Raw genomic sequence first — 17,223 nt, 5'->3', positions numbered from 1 at the left:
GCGCGAGCGTGTACGATCGATATGCAGAGTCGAAGAAACATTGGGGATGCGAAACAGGCGGATCAGAGAGATGGGTAGCTGGGGTGAGGTGGGTTGAATTTACAGCTCATCTTCGCCGTCGCTCATGCTAGCGCCGCGCGTGCGCTTATCTCTCCTGGGCGCCGCTGCCCGATGAAGTGCATTGGCAGAGCTGGCATAGTGCTGGGCACCGCCGACGAGCCAGGCAAGGTCGCGCTCGAGCCGATTGCGCACCTCGTCCATGGCCTTGCGGATGAGCATCTCCTCGGGCTTCGGCTGTTCCGCGTCCTTCTTCACCTGGGCACCAGAGTTCGGGAAGGCCGACGAGAAGGCGGGAGCAGTGGCTGTGCCCGATGCAGCTGCAGTGCCTGTCGCTTCCAGATTGCGTGCCCAGGTGAGCACGACTTCCTGCGAAAACATTCTGCCATCCCCGTTCACTGCCTTATCAAGACGGTGCAGCAGCGTGGTCCACTGCTTGAGGATGGCGGGCATCAGCACGCTCATCAGCGTGTCCGGCGACGAGGGAGAGGCGTATTCGGTGCCAAGCACGTACGCGAGGTTGCTGTGCTTGCCATAGGCGTCCGAGGTCGAGTGGGCAAAGGCGGACCCGGCCTTGGCGGGCGATGAAGGCGTGGAGCTGGCTGCGCCGAATCCGAACGACGTTGGCTGACTTGACGCGGTGAAGAGGTTGAATGCCAGGCTTGACTTGGTCACTGAAGGAAGCAGCGCCTCGATGCGCAGCACGCGGGTGGTGATGGTGAGCAAGAAGCTGAACGTAGTGGCTGGATGCACCTCTTCGCGGTCGGCCTGCAGACGAGGATCGCGCTCGCGAAGGCGCTGCTCGCGGTCCGAATCGAGCTCGGTGACAAAGAAGGGCAAGTAGCCGAGAGCTGCGTCGACAAATGCGGCGATAGGCGCGCGAAGGCGGCTCCAGGTGTACTCGTGTCGGGCGGAGCTGCCGTCGGCGACAAAGGGGATGGCGGCGCGGATGGCCTTCTCGAGCTCGTCGAGCGAGGTCTCAACCGAATCGAGCGAAGGCGTCGGGAGCAGCGAGAGGATCTGAGCAGGCAGCGAGGCGTCCTTGGACTGCGACAGGAGCGACGTGAGCATCGAGAGAAGCGAAGGCTTGTCCATGGAGGCGAGCATCTTGCCGATGTCGACATCGATGCCGGACATGCCGACTCGGTTGTTGAGGCCATGAGCCTGTCGTTTCGACGCCGATTGGGAGTTGTGGAACGATGACGGTGAAGTGTGGTGGCTGCCTCCCGTTGCGAGTGGAGAGAATGCGGACGATGCAAAGGCTGAAGACGGATTGGACAAGGGCGAAGCAGACGACGATGCTTGCGAGACGTGGAGCGGCTCCGCGTTGACGAGGCCGAAGCCTAGGCCTGCGCGCATGCGTTTGGGGAGCACGGATCGCTTGTGGTCATGATGCGGTGAGAAGGCGTCTGCGTTGAATCGGCTCCTCTGCGAATGACCCATGTCTTCATCGTCGTCGACTTGGTCCGGGGCATCGTCTGAGTCACGCCTGCGTTTCGCATCGGAGCGTCTTGACGGGGACAGTACGGATGGAGGGACAGAGGTCTGCGCTGTGCCAAACATGTGCGAAGCTGCGGATGTGGATGCAGGCGAGTTGGCGGCGGTGTTGTTGCCTCCAAAGGAAGAGCCAAAGCCGAAGCCGAAACCAAGAGGACTGGGAGCGTGATGGACCGGAGCGCTGTTGAACGGGATCTGGTGGCTCGGACCGGCGGCGACGGCTGGTGAGGAGGATCTAGACGGAGAGCCAGACATGGTGGAGAAGATGCCTGGAACAGACATGACTCAGGCGCTGTGGTGGAGGACTGAGCCTGCCAGCGATGGAAGAAGCGGCCGCCCTGATGCCCACGCTTGGTCCGGCCGAGGAGACGAAGAGGAGTGCAAGGACAGCGGTGCGCCCAATGGTGTCGATCGGGGGGCAAGGAGAGGGCACGCCGGTGGTGGCAGTGATGATGGTGGGAGGGGGAATGCAGGAAAGAGATTGTGCTTGGATTTCGCTTTGGCGCCTGCCTGAGCTGAGGTTTTGATCGCCACTCTCTAGCTAGGCGAGAGAGGCTCCGCAAACGCACACTTTCAGCCTCAGCCACGCCGCTCCTGCCGGTCTCATCAACACCACACTCTCGCCTCGCCAGGCTGAATTTGCGGATTTTGTGACTTCAAGGGTGCGCCTGCAGCTGGGCCGCTCTTTTGGGGAAAATCACAATCGTTCGTGGTGACAGCAGCTCTAACATCCGTTTCTGATCGGCAAAAAAAGGCCAACGTCAGCAGCAGCGACAAATGATTGCGCGGCAGCATTGCGCGGCCTGAGCGGTGTGGAGGACGCGTCAGTTGGAGGTGAAGCCGGAAAGTGACACTTTTGCTGCTGAGGCTGAGCCTGAGCCTAAGTCGGGTGGGTCGGGCGAGCGCTGCAGCTTTCTAGAGCTGCGCAGACACCCGCTGCGCATCGGTCCCCTTCTCAGACTCTCCCCACCACCAGAGCCAATCCTCTACGGCAACTTCCTTCATCGGCCGTGACTTAGCAAGGGAAATCCCCTCCAACACCCGCTCTCAAATCACAAGCACCTGCGCCAGCGACTACAATCGCCGCTTTTGGCCGCTTGCACTCCTTTCCACCCCGGCCGCCTCCCTTATAACCCACAACCATGGACGACGACGACATCCTCGAGGTCGATAGCCCCATGGAGCCTGCCGTCGATCTAGACGAGGACGAGGACGAAGAGATGCCCACACTTTCCCTCGATGGAGCTGCCGGAGCTACCTCGCAACCTGCCAAGAAGCCACGGACAGAGAACCGTCATCTCCAGCTCGACTACCCGCAGAGTCTTCCATACGTGTGCGAGACGCTCGACGAGTTCGACGCCCGCCTCGACCACATCATTCGCCGTCTCGTCGACTGCGTCCGCGCCAAAGACTACGACATCGGCCTCGTGCAGTGGAATCACCGCTTGCAGTGCCTTCTTTCGCTCAAGTACCCTCTCCTTCGCAAGACGAGGGCACGCCTCGCTCGCTTCTACTACCACCTCGCGGTGCTTCCAGGACTCAACACACGATGTATCGAGCTCGCCGCCAACATGTGCATCACCTTGATAGAGAACAAGAAGAAGTGCGACATTCGCGACCTCGTCCTGCCATGGAAGCCCCTCTACGCCATTCTCGACAAGGAACTCTTCCCCAAGCGTCGCAGAACCGGCCTCACCAACATCTCGGACGTCCTCCTCGACCTTGCAGAGACTGCGCAGCGCTTCTTCCCCGCTAGCGACGCCGACGACATGCTTCGCACCTTCCTGCCAAAGATGGACGGCTCCAACCTCAACTCGGTCATCGCAACACAGGCGTTCCTCGTTCACTTTTTGCCCATCAGCCATCCACAGCGATGGCTCCCAGCCATGTTCCGTCTCTGGGAGAGCTTCAATTCGTCCCTCTTCGACGACCAGATGCTCGACCTCCTCGCACGCCTCGCAGAGATGCACGTCACCGACCCTTCCATCAGCTCCACATCCGCCGCACGCAAGGCAAGCCTCTTGGCCGAATCTACTCTGCGTTCCGAGGCGCAGGCTGTCAGCGATGTTTCTGCCAACGGCAACACGCAAGCCGAGGCTAGCACGAACAACGCCGAAGCGACCAAGTCGCCTGATCCAGGTAGCTCGACACCCCCTTCGGGCACAGAGAGCCCTTCGGCAAGCGTCGGTCTCTTCAGCGACATTGGCATCTTCACCGAGCAGCAGTTCTCGCTCATCATGACAAAGTGTCTCAAGTCCGCCGGCCTCCCCGTCGGCTCCAGCAAGGCCGCCAACGCTGCCCTCATGGCCCAGTCCGCCAGCGTGCGCAGCGGTCCCGACGCCGCTGCCTCCGGTGCCACGCTCAAGATGAAGAAGCCCACAGACCGCCTTCGCTCCTTTGCCGTCATCATCGCCTACTCGATCTCCAAAGACGGACCCAGCCCCCCTGAGGTCGCCTCGGCCTCCTACGTACCCACTCCCACCGGCGCTTCTTCGCCCGGTGTAGCCAAGCCCGTCACCACGTATCCTGCCGGCTCCAAGGCTCTCGACCATCTGGCCAAATTTGTCCAGGCCACCGAGAGCTACTTCCATCCCTCCAACTGGGGCTTGTGGCAGATCTCGCTCTCCAATCTGGTTCAGCAGATCATGTTCGAGTTCCTCAAGCGCGCAAAGGAAGAGGAGAGGCCACAGTGCAAGACGCCTCATCAGTATCGTCTCACCGACGACATCAAGACCGAGATCGTCTCGATCCTCCGCACCGTCTGCCTCCTCTCCATGTTTTCCAAGGGCCCGCTCGCCATCGCTTCGTCACAGGCGAGCTTGAAGCGCATGGCCATCCTCGCTCCCGAGCTCGTCATCCCTGCCGTGCTCGACCGCGCCTTCAACTCGCTCGAGGCTCTCGAGACCACCCACCGCACCAATGCCGTCATCACCGCGCTCTCCACTCTCGCGCCCGTCTTCACCTCACGTCAGCTCGACCGTTCCGGTGGAAAGCATCTCCTTCCGCTCCTCCAGCTCTGCATCCCCGGCATCGACCTCAACGACCCCATGAAGACCATGAGCACCTGCATGTTCGTCCTCCTTTCCACCCTTTCGCTTCGCATCGATGACCTCACCAGGCCAGAGACTTATGCAGATGATCACGAGACCATCGAACCCCTTCCCGATCAGCCTAGCCTGGGGCCAGCGAGGCGCGAGGCTGTGACCGGCTCGCTCGAGGACGCAGAGCCCGCGTCGCCCCAGCAGGAAGATGATCAGCTGCGCATCAGCACCGCCGAATTCGATCCATGGCTCTCCGCTTTCTTCCAGAGGGTCCTCTCCCTGTTTGAAACGCTTCCAGAGGAGGGCAAAGGCGGACGCACAGGCGGCAAGGCCGAAGAGCAAGTCATCAACATGGTCATGGCCGCTTCAGATGGTCTTTGCCGAGCCATGAGCCCGTACCTGCTAGAGAAGTCATTCGCCAAGATTGCCGACTACTGCGCAAACACCGTTTCGGCCACCTCGGTGCGCGTCATCGGCTCCTTGGTCGGTTGCTTTGCCCGTGCAGACGGAAGGATGGTGCTCAAGAGGCTCTTGCCGCAGTGCATTGCAAACATTCGTGCCGAGATCGCCAACGGTGCCAGCTCCACGCGGACGACGAGCACGAGCATACCTGCTCCCAGCGATGCCACGCTGCACTGGAACTTGAGCGTCTTGACCGGTGCCGTGACCGGCCCTGGCGATCACCTCTTGGAGTTCAAGGACGACCTCATCGGCGTCCTTCGACTCGTCATCGAGCATTGCAAGAGCGAACGAGGCTACTCTTTCGGTGCCAAGCTCGTGCAAAAGATGATCGCCTCGCTCACCTCCCTCTATCCGAGCGAACAGCGCTTTGTCAACCAGGAGATCTGGGAGAGCGATGACTTTGCTCGTCACTCGCACCTCTTCTGGGGCAAGATGTACGACGAGAAGGCGGTCAAGATGAATTGGCATGTCCCTACCCAGCCAGAGATCGATATGGCACTCGAGCTCGTCGACGAGCTGGTATTGCCGGCGCTGACCAAGGTGGAGGCCCTGCAAGCTGAAGGTCAGACGCGCGACAAGGCGTGGTCCAACGACTTCTGCCGCTACCTCATGGTGGTCAGGATGGGTCTAATCGGCATGCCTACCCTCATCCAGGAGGACGACGTGGGCGGCGGCGAGCCTCTCATGGACCTGGGCGACGAGGTGCCCGAGTTTATCGAGATTCCCCCACGCTTCAAGTCGTTCTTCTGCCTCACCGACCGCCAAGATGCACGCTACCAGAAGGTCGCCGCTTTCAAGCAGCGCTGCGGTCAAGTCCTGCGTCTTTCCGCTCAGAGCACGCAGGCTTCGGGTGCAGAGGATCAGATCGACTGCGTCAAGATGCTGATCCGCACCATTCGATCCTATCTCACCTGCTACAGCTACAACGGCGAGGATTACAAGGCGCATATGCGCTCCCTTGGCTTCTTCCGCAACATCGCCAAGCTCCATGCGAAGCAGAAGGAGTTCCCGCGTGTGCTCTTCATCCGCCGGTCTGCGTTCTACAACACCAGCCGGGCTCGACTGAACAGCTTCCATCGCAAGAGGACGCCGCTCACCGATCAGCTCATCCTGCAGATGCTCGACTTTTGCATGTCCAACTACGTCGGCATCCGCCAGACTGCGCAGAACACGCTCGACACCATCGGCGGCGTCTACGACGGCACGTGGATCCTGTGCCTGCCAAAGCTGATCGAAGCAATCCAGCCGGGCGTGCCCGATGACCGGATGAAGGGCGCCCTGTACGTGCTCGGAAGCAAAGGAGCCTCGTATCTGTGCATCACGGATGCGCGCTTCAGCACAGAGTACATCATGAGCCTGCTTTCGGCGCAGCATCACTCCAAGCCTTCGATCCAGAAGCTTGTGCGCGGCATCATCAACGACTTTATCATCCGCTTCGCCGAGCCATCGACGCTGACCAACAAGGTCGACTCTTCTGCGCTCGACGAGGCTGCCAAAGCTCTTGAGCGTGCGCTGCCTCCGCATCTGCAGGCTCCCGATGCAGACCTCGTCAAGGCAGTCGCGGCCAAGCGAGCTCTGCGCCTCGAGAGGGTTGACCAGATGCACAAGGAGCTGACTGGCAAGGCGCTCGAGTTTGCCAGCAGCGAAACGACGCACTGGGCGTTCTCCATCTTTGCGGCACGTCTTCTCAGGGCGCTGGTGCGCAAGGACCGGCCAATGGACGAAGGCGCGGCAAAATATCTCGCCGAGCAGACGATCTCGGAGAATCCCAAGATGCGCCACTGCGCTCAGGCTGCCATCACCAAGGTCCTATACTACGTCAAGCTGCGCACGCTTGCGCCTACGGACGAGGATCTGCTGGTGGGACAGACCAAGAATCCGCTCAAGCACTCGGAGAAGCTGCCCACGCCCGTGTCGGCAGAGTGGACGCAGCAGTACATTGCGTCGTTCGCCGAGCCGCTGACACCGACGAGCAAGCTGCGTGACAAGCCGTCGCAAGGCTGGCTCGTGTGGGGCGAAGAAGAGAACTTCTATGACCCACCGCCCGCGGAAGGGACCGTGTTTGACTGGGATTCGGCCTCGCAGCCGGCGGTCGAAGCTGTGCGTGCTGCGATCGCGCAGGACTCGTGGTGGCAATCGTTCTGCCGACATCTGTCGCAAGAGAGGGAGCGCGACTATCCCGGCAGCGACTCGGTCAATCTGATCAAGTCGATGTTCCAGATTTACGGCGTCGATCTGCTTCCATTCGTGAAGACGACGGTGGAGAACTTCATTGCCGAAAAGGACCGACACCGACACCGTGCTGCGTCCGAGCTGATCTGTGGCATCTACCGCGGCTCGAAGCACTGGAACATGAAAGACCAGGGGACGCTGTGGACGTGGCTGGAAAGCCTGCTGCCCAAGATCTTTGACGGCTGCACACCCGACAGCCAGCCCGCATGGCAGTCGTGCATCGAGTACATGCTCCAGGCGCGCGATCCGCGCCGAGCGCGTCCGTTGGTGATGTACATCGTGCAAGCCGCGCGCGACAACATCGGCAAGGAGAACAACAACGCAAGTCCGTGGGAGCAGGCCAAGACGCAAAATCTTCTGCGTGGAGCGCTGATCTCGATGAATCTGCAATTTGCGCCGTTTGGCGCCGACGAGTTCATCCGGATCTACTCGGAGAACTTTGACAATCACTTCCAGGAGGTGCGTAGCGTCATCAGCGAGAGCCTGGCGGATCTGGAGCTGCTCCAGGTGAATCCGTCGTTTGGCAACGTCGAGATGATGCTCGATGTGTGCAGTTCGGGACAGGGCTCGTTGCTGTCGCGGCCTGAGCTGTACAACGGGCGACTCGAGACGCTGTCGCAGCAGCTCAAGCAGTGGCGGACGGAGCGCAAGCCCACGGCCGAGGGCACGTCGCAGTACGACCGTGCGGCTACGACGGCGCTGCTGTGGATCTCGACGACGATGGGAGATCATCGCAACAGCGCGCTGGCGGGCGAGGTGATCAAGTACATTCCCGACATCTTTGCGATGCTCGAGCTGCACGACAACAAGGAGCTCTCGGCGCTGGCACGCGCGGTGCTGACCAAGATTTCGACGTATCCGTTCACGTCTGAATACGCCGGGCGACTGATTGACACGGTGCTGCAGGTGACGCGGTCGTCGGTGGATTCGTGGCGCGCTCGGCTGGACTCGCTGCCGGTACTGCAGGTGATCTACTTCCAGAACCTGTTCTACCTCAACGAGACGCTGGTGCAGTCGATCGTCGAGCTGCTGCTGGAGCTGCTCAGCGACCGACACCTCGAGGTGCGTGAGATGGCAGCGGATACTCTCTCGGGTATCGTACGATGCTCGCAGAGGAGGCTCATCAAGACGCTCAAGAACCGATTTACAAAGACGGTCGCGACGACGGTGGTGCCCAAGCGCGGCCAGCCAGGATACGACCAGCAGCTGCTGGCGCTGCATTCGGGCATTCTGGGCGCGTCGGCGCTGCTGGCTGCGTTTCCGTACGAGGTGCCCGACTGGATGCCGAGCTTGATTGTCGAGACTGTGGCTCAGCATACCGACGACGCGGTGCCGATCTCGACGACGGTGCGCAAGTGCGCAGCCGACTTCAAGCGCACGCACCAAGACACGTGGTCGGAAGACCAGCACAAGTTCGGCGACCTCCTGCCCGAGGTGAACGACTTTACCCTCGGCCGATCCGACTACTTTGCATAAGCGCCTCTCAATGAATCAGTGCATCCCTCTTTCGACTGTCAACGGATTGGATTCGAGCCTGCGTCTAGGTGGCGACTATTCGGGGCGGTAGGAGTACATGCGAGCCACGATAAGGGCGGTGGCGAGGTTGGAAGCAGAGAAGATCCAGAAGACGGCGCCGCCTGTGTGGCCAGCGTCGAAGTTGGCAAGCCAGTTTTTGAGCGGGAGAAACGCCGAGCCGACGACAAAGTTGGCGGTCCAGTTGAGCGTCAATCCCAACGAGGTTGTTGTTGAGACCGCCTACAAGCCGTCACGAAGGTGAGTGAGTACAGACTCTTCGTTGCGGGAGGGGATGGTGGAAGGAACTTACTCTGGAAGGCACGAGTTCTGGGAGAATCACGAATGGGACCGGGCCTAGGCCGAAGGAGAAGCCTGCGACCATGAGGACCATGCAGATGGCGCTGAGGGATCGCATGCCATATACGATGCCGGCGCCAAGCAGGGCCGAGGCGACGGCCATGACGAGAGCCGAGCCGACCATGAGATTTTTGCGACCAACGCGGTGCTCGTCGATGAGCAGCATGGGCGGGAATGTCATGGCGATGTTGATGAGCGTGATAAGGATGCCGATCGACCCGGCCAGAGCAGGCAGGATCGACCCCAGGATGCCCACGCTGTAGTACAAGACGGCGTTCTGACTCTCACAAAAGGTCAGCTACGGAATCTGGCGTACGGGATCGGATGGAAGCTACTCACGATACCGCTCAGCTGTTGGCCAAGCTGGGTGAGGATGACGAGAACCGCACCAGGGCGAACGTCTGGGTCGCGGAAGAGGCCCGAAAGGCCAACTTGCGAAGCCTCGCGTGTGGGTTCATCGGCGTCCGATTCGGCAGCCAGGAGGCCTTGTCGTTCCTCGTCTCTGCCGGTGCTGCGAGGTGCGGTCCTACTTTCCCTCCATCCCTGCAGCTCCTTTGCCGACCACAGAAGCGCTCTTACCTCGTCTGCCCTGTCCGCGGCCGCGCCTCCGACCTTCCTCCTTCCTTCTCCCTCCAGCCATCCCGGCGACTCAAGACCGACCGTGAACGACCCGAGCAGCTGCAATGCCGACAGCACTCCCGACACCAGCGGCACTGTTCGCCAGCACCTCTCGTCGCTGCCCAGCCAGCTGGCCCCGATGGCTTGCGCCACAAAGATGCCTACGACAATCGAGAGCTGATTTAGCACGCCGACTGAGCCCTTGAGAGCGACGGGCGACACTTCGTTCAGGAAGATCGGTACCATCACCACGCCAATTCCGGACCCAACACCCTGGACGAATCGACCGAGGCCGAGGCCGGGCAGCGTTGAGGAGACGCCGAGGATGCTGCTGCCAACGACACCCGCGATGGCCGAGCACGTGATGCATGTTTGCCTCCCCCATCCAAAGTGCTTCGAGATGGGCGAGATGAGGAACGACGACACCAGCCCACCGAGGGTGAAGAGCGAAGTGACGAGGCCGAACTGGCTCTCAGACAGCGGGATGCACCCGGTGGAGAGCAGCACGGTCGAGCTCGGATCGCGCGGGTGGCACGTCAGTATGGGCTGCAGCGCGTTAAGCTCCGAGATTCCATACCCGTAGTTGGCTGCGGAGAAGAGGATCCAGAGCAGCGCTAGGCGGAAGCGGAGCGTCACGGCGGAGCGAGAGGATGCGCTGCCGGAAGGCGCGGCGGGCCGGCTCGAAGTGCCAGCTTCGGTGTTCGGCGACATGTTGCGCTCGTGGCCACTGGCTGGCTTCGCCGAGTTGGCGATGTTCTAAAGCTAGACTGGCGTCGAAGCACGAAGGGGCGGTCGAAGTGTGCTGGGTGGAGAGAGGAGACGGTCAAGGTCAGGAGGACGCTCCCGGCTGGGGTTGGCAGGGCGAGTGTGGGGCGGCGGTGTGGAGAAAGTGGGTGCCGGCTCAATTCAGGGTCCTTTCTAGCCCTGTCGGCCAACCCGACTCTCAGCTAGGCGGCGCAGGGCGAACGAGGAGAGCGGCGGGATTTTCAGCGTCGGCCAAGCCGCGTTCGGACCAACTCCAGCGGACACCTTCCGACGCTTGGCTTCCATCCACCAACCACCGCCGCTTCGCCTTCATCATGAGCCGACGCAACCGCAAGGACGTGGACGATCTGTTGGCCGACCTCGACAACCTGGGTACCGAGGCGCCCACCAAGCCCGCGCGCAAGTCCGCCGACAAGGGCACCGCCACCCCGACCCCGGCCACATCCGATGCCTCGGCCAAGAAGGCGCCCGAAGATGCACAGACGTTGCTCGACGACCTCGACAGCTTGATGCAGAGCAGAGCCAACTCGAGCAGCAGGGCTTCCCAGCGCAAAAAGGACGACTCCGCCTGGGCGACTACTGCCGCAGCTGTTGCTTCGGCACCGCCGACCGCTTCATCCGAAAAGGCAACTGCCGCACCTACGACCAGCGAAACGACAGGCTCCACCGACACCGCAGCGGTGGCCTCTTCGGACGAGAAAGCGGCTGCAGCGGGCTCAAGCGGCGGATGGTCCGGCTGGGGCAGCTCGCTCTTCTCGCAGGCCACCAAGCTCGCCGACCAGGCCAGACAGGAGTTCGAGAAGCGCGCACCTACGCAGGCCGAGCAGGCGCGCGAACTCGGTAGCAAGGGATGGGACCTCGCCAAGGGCGTGCGTGGCTTTGTCAAAGAAGCCGGTCTCGAAAAGTGGGGTACGTATGGCATCTTTGATGCGCTCGCTCGCATAAGATACTGACAGACGCTTGGTGCTCGCGGACGCAACAGGAGAGGAAGTGACCAAGGTGGGCAAGCGCGGGTGGACCGACATCGTCAATGCGGTGGCGCCGCCCATCGCCGCGCACGAGATCATCCAGGTCACGCTCAGCCACGACATGGTCGGCTACGATGGCATCTCGGACGTCACCTACCAGACGCTCGCCAAGGTCATGGAGCAGGTGCATTCCGACAGCACCGAGCAGCAGCTCGTCGTCAACAAGGCGCAGGCAGAGACCGCGTCCAAGCCCAAGGAGACGGCCGGTGCGGAACAGCCACGCGACCTGAACGCAGTCGAGGGCTTCGCCGCTGCGTTCAGGCTGGCGAGGGTGAGCATGGACGAATGCATCAAGCAGCACGAGGTGGCTCCACCTCCTCAAAGGTCCGCAGAGGCAGCCGCTCTGCCCATCACCTCATGTCCCGTCTTTGTTCGCATCCAGGCGTGCCTCACCGATCTTCCCGGCGACGACACGGACAAAGACGGCACCGACGCCGCCAAGTCGCTCTTCTTCATCGTGCTCCTGCGCGATCCCCAGCACGGACTCAGCCACAAGACCGTCTCACAGGCTGTGCCCACCTCGTGGCGTAAGTTCCACCTCAGCCCAAACTCATGTGGCGACCCAGCACTGACTCGACTCTCTTGCCTTTGGGTGGATCCGCAGTGGATGTGCCGTTCGAGGAGAACCAGTGGGTGGAAGAATCGCTCGTCGACGTCCTTTCCAACGCACTCAGCATCGTCGGCCAGGACTACGTGCAGGGCCGCATGTCCGGACGCACAAAGTCGTCCAAAGAAGGCCTTGCCGACCAAGCCAGCCAACCTACTCAGCCCTCCGCATGAGATTCCAGCGTCCGTTCAATCCATGATTGTGCCCGCTCCTTTCACCCTTTTCCTGCCATGTATGCGTCACGCTGGTACTGTTGAGTGAGGCCTTCGCAAGAGAAGAAAACGCTTGTATTGGAGGGCGATGGAGTGCGCGGCAGGCTTATGCCTTCTTGCCAATGATCTGGGTCGAGATGATCTCCTCGCCGTTCACGTGGTACTTGATGTCGACCTACGATTCGCAATGCAGTGCCGCAGAGACAAAGTGTCAGTTCACCGACTGGAAGCTCGGAGGCGTGTGACGGTAGGTACTTACGTGGCCGCCGGTCTTGACGTCAATCTTCTCGATCTTGCCCGACTTGACATCACCGCCAAAAGGTCGGTCTATCCGCGACAAACATGCATGTATGTCAGCTTTCGGCATCTACAAGGACAGCTGCGAGGATTGTGAACAACCTACACTCGATCACGTCGCCAACAACGAAGAAAGCCATTTTGAATGTTTGGTGCAAAAGAGGTGGGGTTTTGGCAACAAAAGATGGTGGTGGGGCAGAAGATGCGAAGGTTGCAAAGATTGCAAAGGGTTCCCTTGGCCAAAAGATCCCCGTCCGATCGGACGTGCAACTGGCAGCATCACAACGCACCGCATCGTAGCGCAAGCAGGGCGAGAAAGCCGATCGATAAAATCCACCGCTTGCCCAGCAGCACAACAGCACAATGGCGTGCGGCTGCTGGACAGCGTCACCTCGTGCAGGATCGGTTCATCTTCCCGCCTCCACGCCTCTGCTGTGATTGGGAGGGCTCGGGCCAGGTTCGCGCCTCGAGACATTGCGACATTCTGCAGCTCAGGATCCACGGTCCGGTCCTGCACGCATCGGTGCGAATTTTCGTACGAGTCGGATTTTCGTCCGATGTGCATTGTTCGGCCTCACATGCGGGAAAATTGCAGCTGCCAAAAGACCACGTGTCAGCTGTCGGAGCTTCGGGTTGGGACGTCTCTGAACGCCACGACGTGCAATGAAAGCCACCGCTGAGCTTCTCAGCGGCCGATTGCTCTGGGGACCGACCTATTAAGATGCGCACTACCACTGAGCCTTCGTTAAATCGTTCAGTGTGATCCGGTGCGATGGAACCTGCTTGAACTCCATGAGGGCAGCTGCGTCGGAGCAGCAATGAAGTTGGCCGCGTGCCGCGCCTGGACATACCCACCCGGTTCATACACGCACTTTCCTCTCAGGACTTTGCCAGCCGTACTGTATGCCGCTCGCAGGGTAGCACAAGGCTCTTCGGCAAAAATTTCGCATGGAATGCCATGCGACAGTAGGCGTAGAAGCACTCTGACCGCAAAGACTAGCGCGGGCAAGAAACCCTGATCGGCGAGGTGCATGCGCTTTAGCGTTGGCGCTAAGGAAGGTCGTCCCACCGCGATTCATTTCCGCCCCTAAGAGCTCTATTAAGATCAGGCTCCACCCGCTTGACGGATGAGGCGGATCGCCGGCCCACCTCTGCGGGTCAGACGGCGACACTATGCCGACGGCGTACACTTCCAACTAGGGCTGGACAGGCTTGATGCCCACGTTGCCGCTTCCTCACCGCTATATATGGCTCTCTAGCAAAAGGGCTCCTTCATAGACAAGCAGCATCAACTTCCTCACTCACCAGCTCACATCAACCACTAAACCGAGCTGCTTCTCCAAGCTCAGCATTTGTTATCACCGAGTATGGGTCAAAATAACGACGCCCAGGGATGTCTGGCAGGCTTTCGGGGGCTCTTTGGCAAGAAGGGCAGCATCCCCCTCCCCGCCAACGACGACTTCTACACGGCGCGTGACTCGAGCTTCTCGGCCCACGCCAACGGTGCCATCCTGCGATCGCGCGAAATCGAGGTAGTCTACTTTCCCGGCTTCGACAGTCCAGCGCTACAAGCGTGGCAGGTAGCCTACAAGACCAAAGCGCAGGATGGCATGACACCGCAAGTGACCGTGCTCACCATCCTGCGGCCATCGACTGCACGACCGGACGCAGATGGCAAATACCGCATCGTGATCTACGGCTCCAAATGCGACTCGGCGGGTACCAATTTCCGCACGAGCTACTTGCTGAGGGCGGGCAACGACTACACACTTGGAGCTGCGTCGGAGCAGGTCTTTATCGCGCCGTGTCTCGATCGGGGCTGGATCGCGGTTGTGCCGGACTACGAGTCGGAGACGTGCGCTTTCGGGGCAGGCTACCAGTCTGGCTACGCTATGCTGGACTCTCTTCGTGCCGCTTTGAGCTTTGAGCCAATCGGACTGCGCAGGGACAGCAACGGTGTGTACCAGGCCAAGGTGTGCCTGTGGGGCTACTCGAGTGGCGCACTGGCAGTGGGGTGGGCGGCACAGTTGCAGGCCTCGTACGCAGCAGATCTATCGCAGTATCTGGTGGGCGCCAGTATGGGTGGGCTGCCGAGCGATTTCAAAGCGTGTGGACAGCGCACGAACAAAGACGTCGCAGCTGGTCTCCTTGTGGGCATCATGCAAGGTCTCGCCAACGCGTACCCGGAGCTGCAGGACTGGCTCGACCTGCACGCCAACAAGACCGGCAAGGCTGCCCTGCAGAAGGCGCTCACCAAGAGCTTTGGCGTCGTCATGTCCAGCTGTGCATTTCAAGACGTGCTCGGCACGTATTTCGACGTCCCCGATCTGCTCGCAGACCCGCTGATCGCGCGCATCATGGCAGAGAACAAGCTCGGCGTGGCAGAGGATGTGCCGCAGATGGCGTGTCAGGTGTACCAGTCATTGCACGACGAGGTGGTGCCGTACCGGACCACCGACGATCTCGTCGTGGCCTGGAGCGCGAAAGGAGCATGCATCGATTATACAAAGGACACCCTGTCCGCACACGTGGTGCTTTGCTTCACCGGCTGCGCTATGGCGATCCGCTGGATACAGGACCGCTTCGACGGCAAGCCCACGCGGGCACAACCGGGACAGCCGCGCGTGGAAACCGTGCTCACCTCGCTTGACACCAACGACGCCTCGCTCACCCTGGGTCGACAGCGCCAGACCGACATGAAGAACCTGCTCGAGAGTCAGTACAAGCGGCCAGGTCGCAACTGGTGGACATGATAGCTAGACCCGATCATTGTCGCTTTGAGACCCGATTTGCGACCACACCCCATCACCGTAGCTGTCACCTTTCTCCCTGCAATGCTTTCATGCTGTCGGTGCATATGATACTGCGGTGCCTGAAGGTCTGGCTGGAGCAACATGCGAAACGAGGCTTGCAGCCTTGGCGAACGGTGAATTTACCGGCCGATGCGAGGCCACCATCACTTTGCGCGCGACCCGCCCGCGCACCCGACGGAGAGAAGCGCGGCTGTCACTCTGCCGCGCGCAGCCATGAATCTGCGGAACGGTGCCGCGTCGACCGACCGTTGTTGCGGCCTTCTTGGCACCATCGGGCGAGCGCGGGGGGAGGTTGACGTCACTGCATGATGACGTACCAGAATTTGCGCCGATTCGGGTTGCATCCAAAGCCAGTCGGGGTCGGCTCGCTTCGCCAGACGCGATGCGGATTGGCAGGCGCCCCAGTCATCGGCGTGTAAAATATCTCCGATCGGGCCACTAGCTGGGCTTGGCAAAGGCCGCTTCACCGCTTGCGGGTCCCGAAGGCGATCAGAATCCCACCGACGGAAGTCAGCTGGTGACGACTGTATCAGCTACCGAGAAGATGCGGAGTCTGAAATGCTCCAGAGACCGTTCGCACAGGGTCCTATCCCGATCCCGGTCGTGTAGCGACCAAAGCGGCGTCAGCCTTGATCTTACAGCCCGCGAGAAAAGCATTTAGGGGGTTGTGGGTGTAGCATCGGCATCTTGAAGATGGGCAGATAGTCGCCGAGCGTCGAACTCAACTCGTTTAGACGCCGAAGCATATCGCGGTGCGGAGGGAGTGCAGTGCAAGCGAGAGGATGGTCAGGGGTCGTGCGCATTGGTGGCTGCGAGGGGTAGCAACGAGGAGACGCCGGCGACTTCCGGGCGCATCTCCGCGCGCGCCTGGCACGCTGCACCAGCATGCATCTCGTATGGGGAATTTTTGCAAAAAAGAAAAATGGGGTGGTGCTCGGCTGCATGCCACGTACAGCTGGGCAGCCGGCCTCCTCGCTTCGACTCTACGGACGTTCCTGCCTGCGACTGTGGGGCGAATCGCAAGCGAGTGTTGTGCTTGGCGCAAGGTGGACAAGTCGTATGCGTGGAACACTCGAGCTGCGCGATGTGCTTTACGCGATGAATCGCATCAAACGGCGTGGCATTACGCGAACTCGAGGCGAGGTGAAAGGGTGGGAAGCCAGGTCTCAGGTGGGCTGCACCGCCTCTGGCTTGCGCGCACGATGCGCTCGCCTTGCACTTCCCCGCATCCCGTCGTTGCAGCAGCAGCCGGGTCAGCATTTTGCAATTCGGCCAAGCCCGAGCCCAGCGTCGGCGAGGCTGGCAACCAGTGCCGACCTTCCCAGGAAAGGAAGGCGCGCGCGGGCAAATCCTCCGTTCAGAGGTTCCGCCGAGCGACCGGAAGCGAAGCCCAAAACATGCGGAGAGACGCTTCTTACGGCACGTCGTGGGACGCTTCTTAGTTAAGCGCGGATCAAGTTCATACGCTGCAACGACGCTTTCGGTATGAAGTCCCACCCACAGGTAGGATTTAGGACAGGCTGGCAAGTTTAAGCGAATGGCTCGTGTAGGCCACGATGGCGAGCGTTCCTAGCCCCAAGGGTGCAGCCCTGGCATTGTGCTCACGCCACATTGACTTGCTCTCGCCCGCCGTCTCGTCCTGCTGATGAAGAGCTCTCCCTTCGCATTCGGCCCGCCGTGTTCGTCTGTGCCGGGTCACTGCATTGAACGAGGGGGCCGCCA

At 60.9% G+C, this 17,223-nt stretch overlaps 5 protein-coding genes across 5 annotated transcripts; 3 read left to right on the top strand and 2 right to left on the bottom strand.

Annotated features, from left to right (window-relative positions):
- Window positions 1–99: 99 nt before the first annotated feature.
- On the bottom strand, window positions 100–1,809 carry PAN0_003c1719 (uncharacterized protein; the record flags this gene model as incomplete). The annotated part of the gene is made up of 1 exon (XM_014802677.1): window positions 100–1,809. One exon carries the CDS (start codon window positions 1,807–1,809, stop codon window positions 100–102), a length of 1,710 nt encoding a protein of 569 aa, XP_014658163.1.
- An 887-nt stretch (window positions 1,810–2,696) lies between these two features.
- On the top strand, window positions 2,697–8,765 carry PAN0_003d1718 (ARM repeat-containing protein; the record flags this gene model as incomplete). Its single annotated transcript, XM_014802676.1, has 1 exon — window positions 2,697–8,765. The coding sequence occupies one exon, from the start codon at window positions 2,697–2,699 to the stop codon at window positions 8,763–8,765; it is 6,069 nt and encodes a 2,022-aa protein (XP_014658162.1).
- A 75-nt stretch (window positions 8,766–8,840) lies between these two features.
- On the bottom strand, window positions 8,841–10,490 carry PAN0_003c1717 (general substrate transporter; the record flags this gene model as incomplete). Its single annotated transcript, XM_014802675.1, has 3 exons — window positions 8,841–9,044; window positions 9,115–9,438; window positions 9,501–10,490. 3 exons carry the CDS (start codon window positions 10,488–10,490, stop codon window positions 8,841–8,843), a joined length of 1,518 nt encoding a protein of 505 aa, XP_014658161.1.
- A 368-nt stretch (window positions 10,491–10,858) lies between these two features.
- PAN0_003d1716 (uncharacterized protein) lies at window positions 10,859–12,352 on the top strand (the record flags this gene model as incomplete). Its single annotated transcript, XM_014802674.1, has 3 exons — window positions 10,859–11,453; window positions 11,527–12,099; window positions 12,177–12,352. 3 exons carry the CDS (start codon window positions 10,859–10,861, stop codon window positions 12,350–12,352), a joined length of 1,344 nt encoding a protein of 447 aa, XP_014658160.1.
- A 1,703-nt stretch (window positions 12,353–14,055) lies between these two features.
- On the top strand, window positions 14,056–15,441 carry PAN0_003d1715 (lipase; the record flags this gene model as incomplete). The annotated part of the gene is made up of 1 exon (XM_014802673.1): window positions 14,056–15,441. One exon carries the CDS (start codon window positions 14,056–14,058, stop codon window positions 15,439–15,441), a length of 1,386 nt encoding a protein of 461 aa, XP_014658159.1.
- Between the last annotated feature and the right edge of the window lie 1,782 nt (window positions 15,442–17,223).

Source organism: Moesziomyces antarcticus, assembly GCF_000747765.1.
Source record: "Moesziomyces antarcticus DNA, scaffold: scaffold_v10003, strain JCM 10317, whole genome shotgun sequence".
NCBI classification, from domain to species: domain Eukaryota; kingdom Fungi; phylum Basidiomycota; class Ustilaginomycetes; order Ustilaginales; family Ustilaginaceae; genus Moesziomyces; species Moesziomyces antarcticus.
This window is presented reverse-complemented; position numbering and strand designations above follow the sequence as displayed.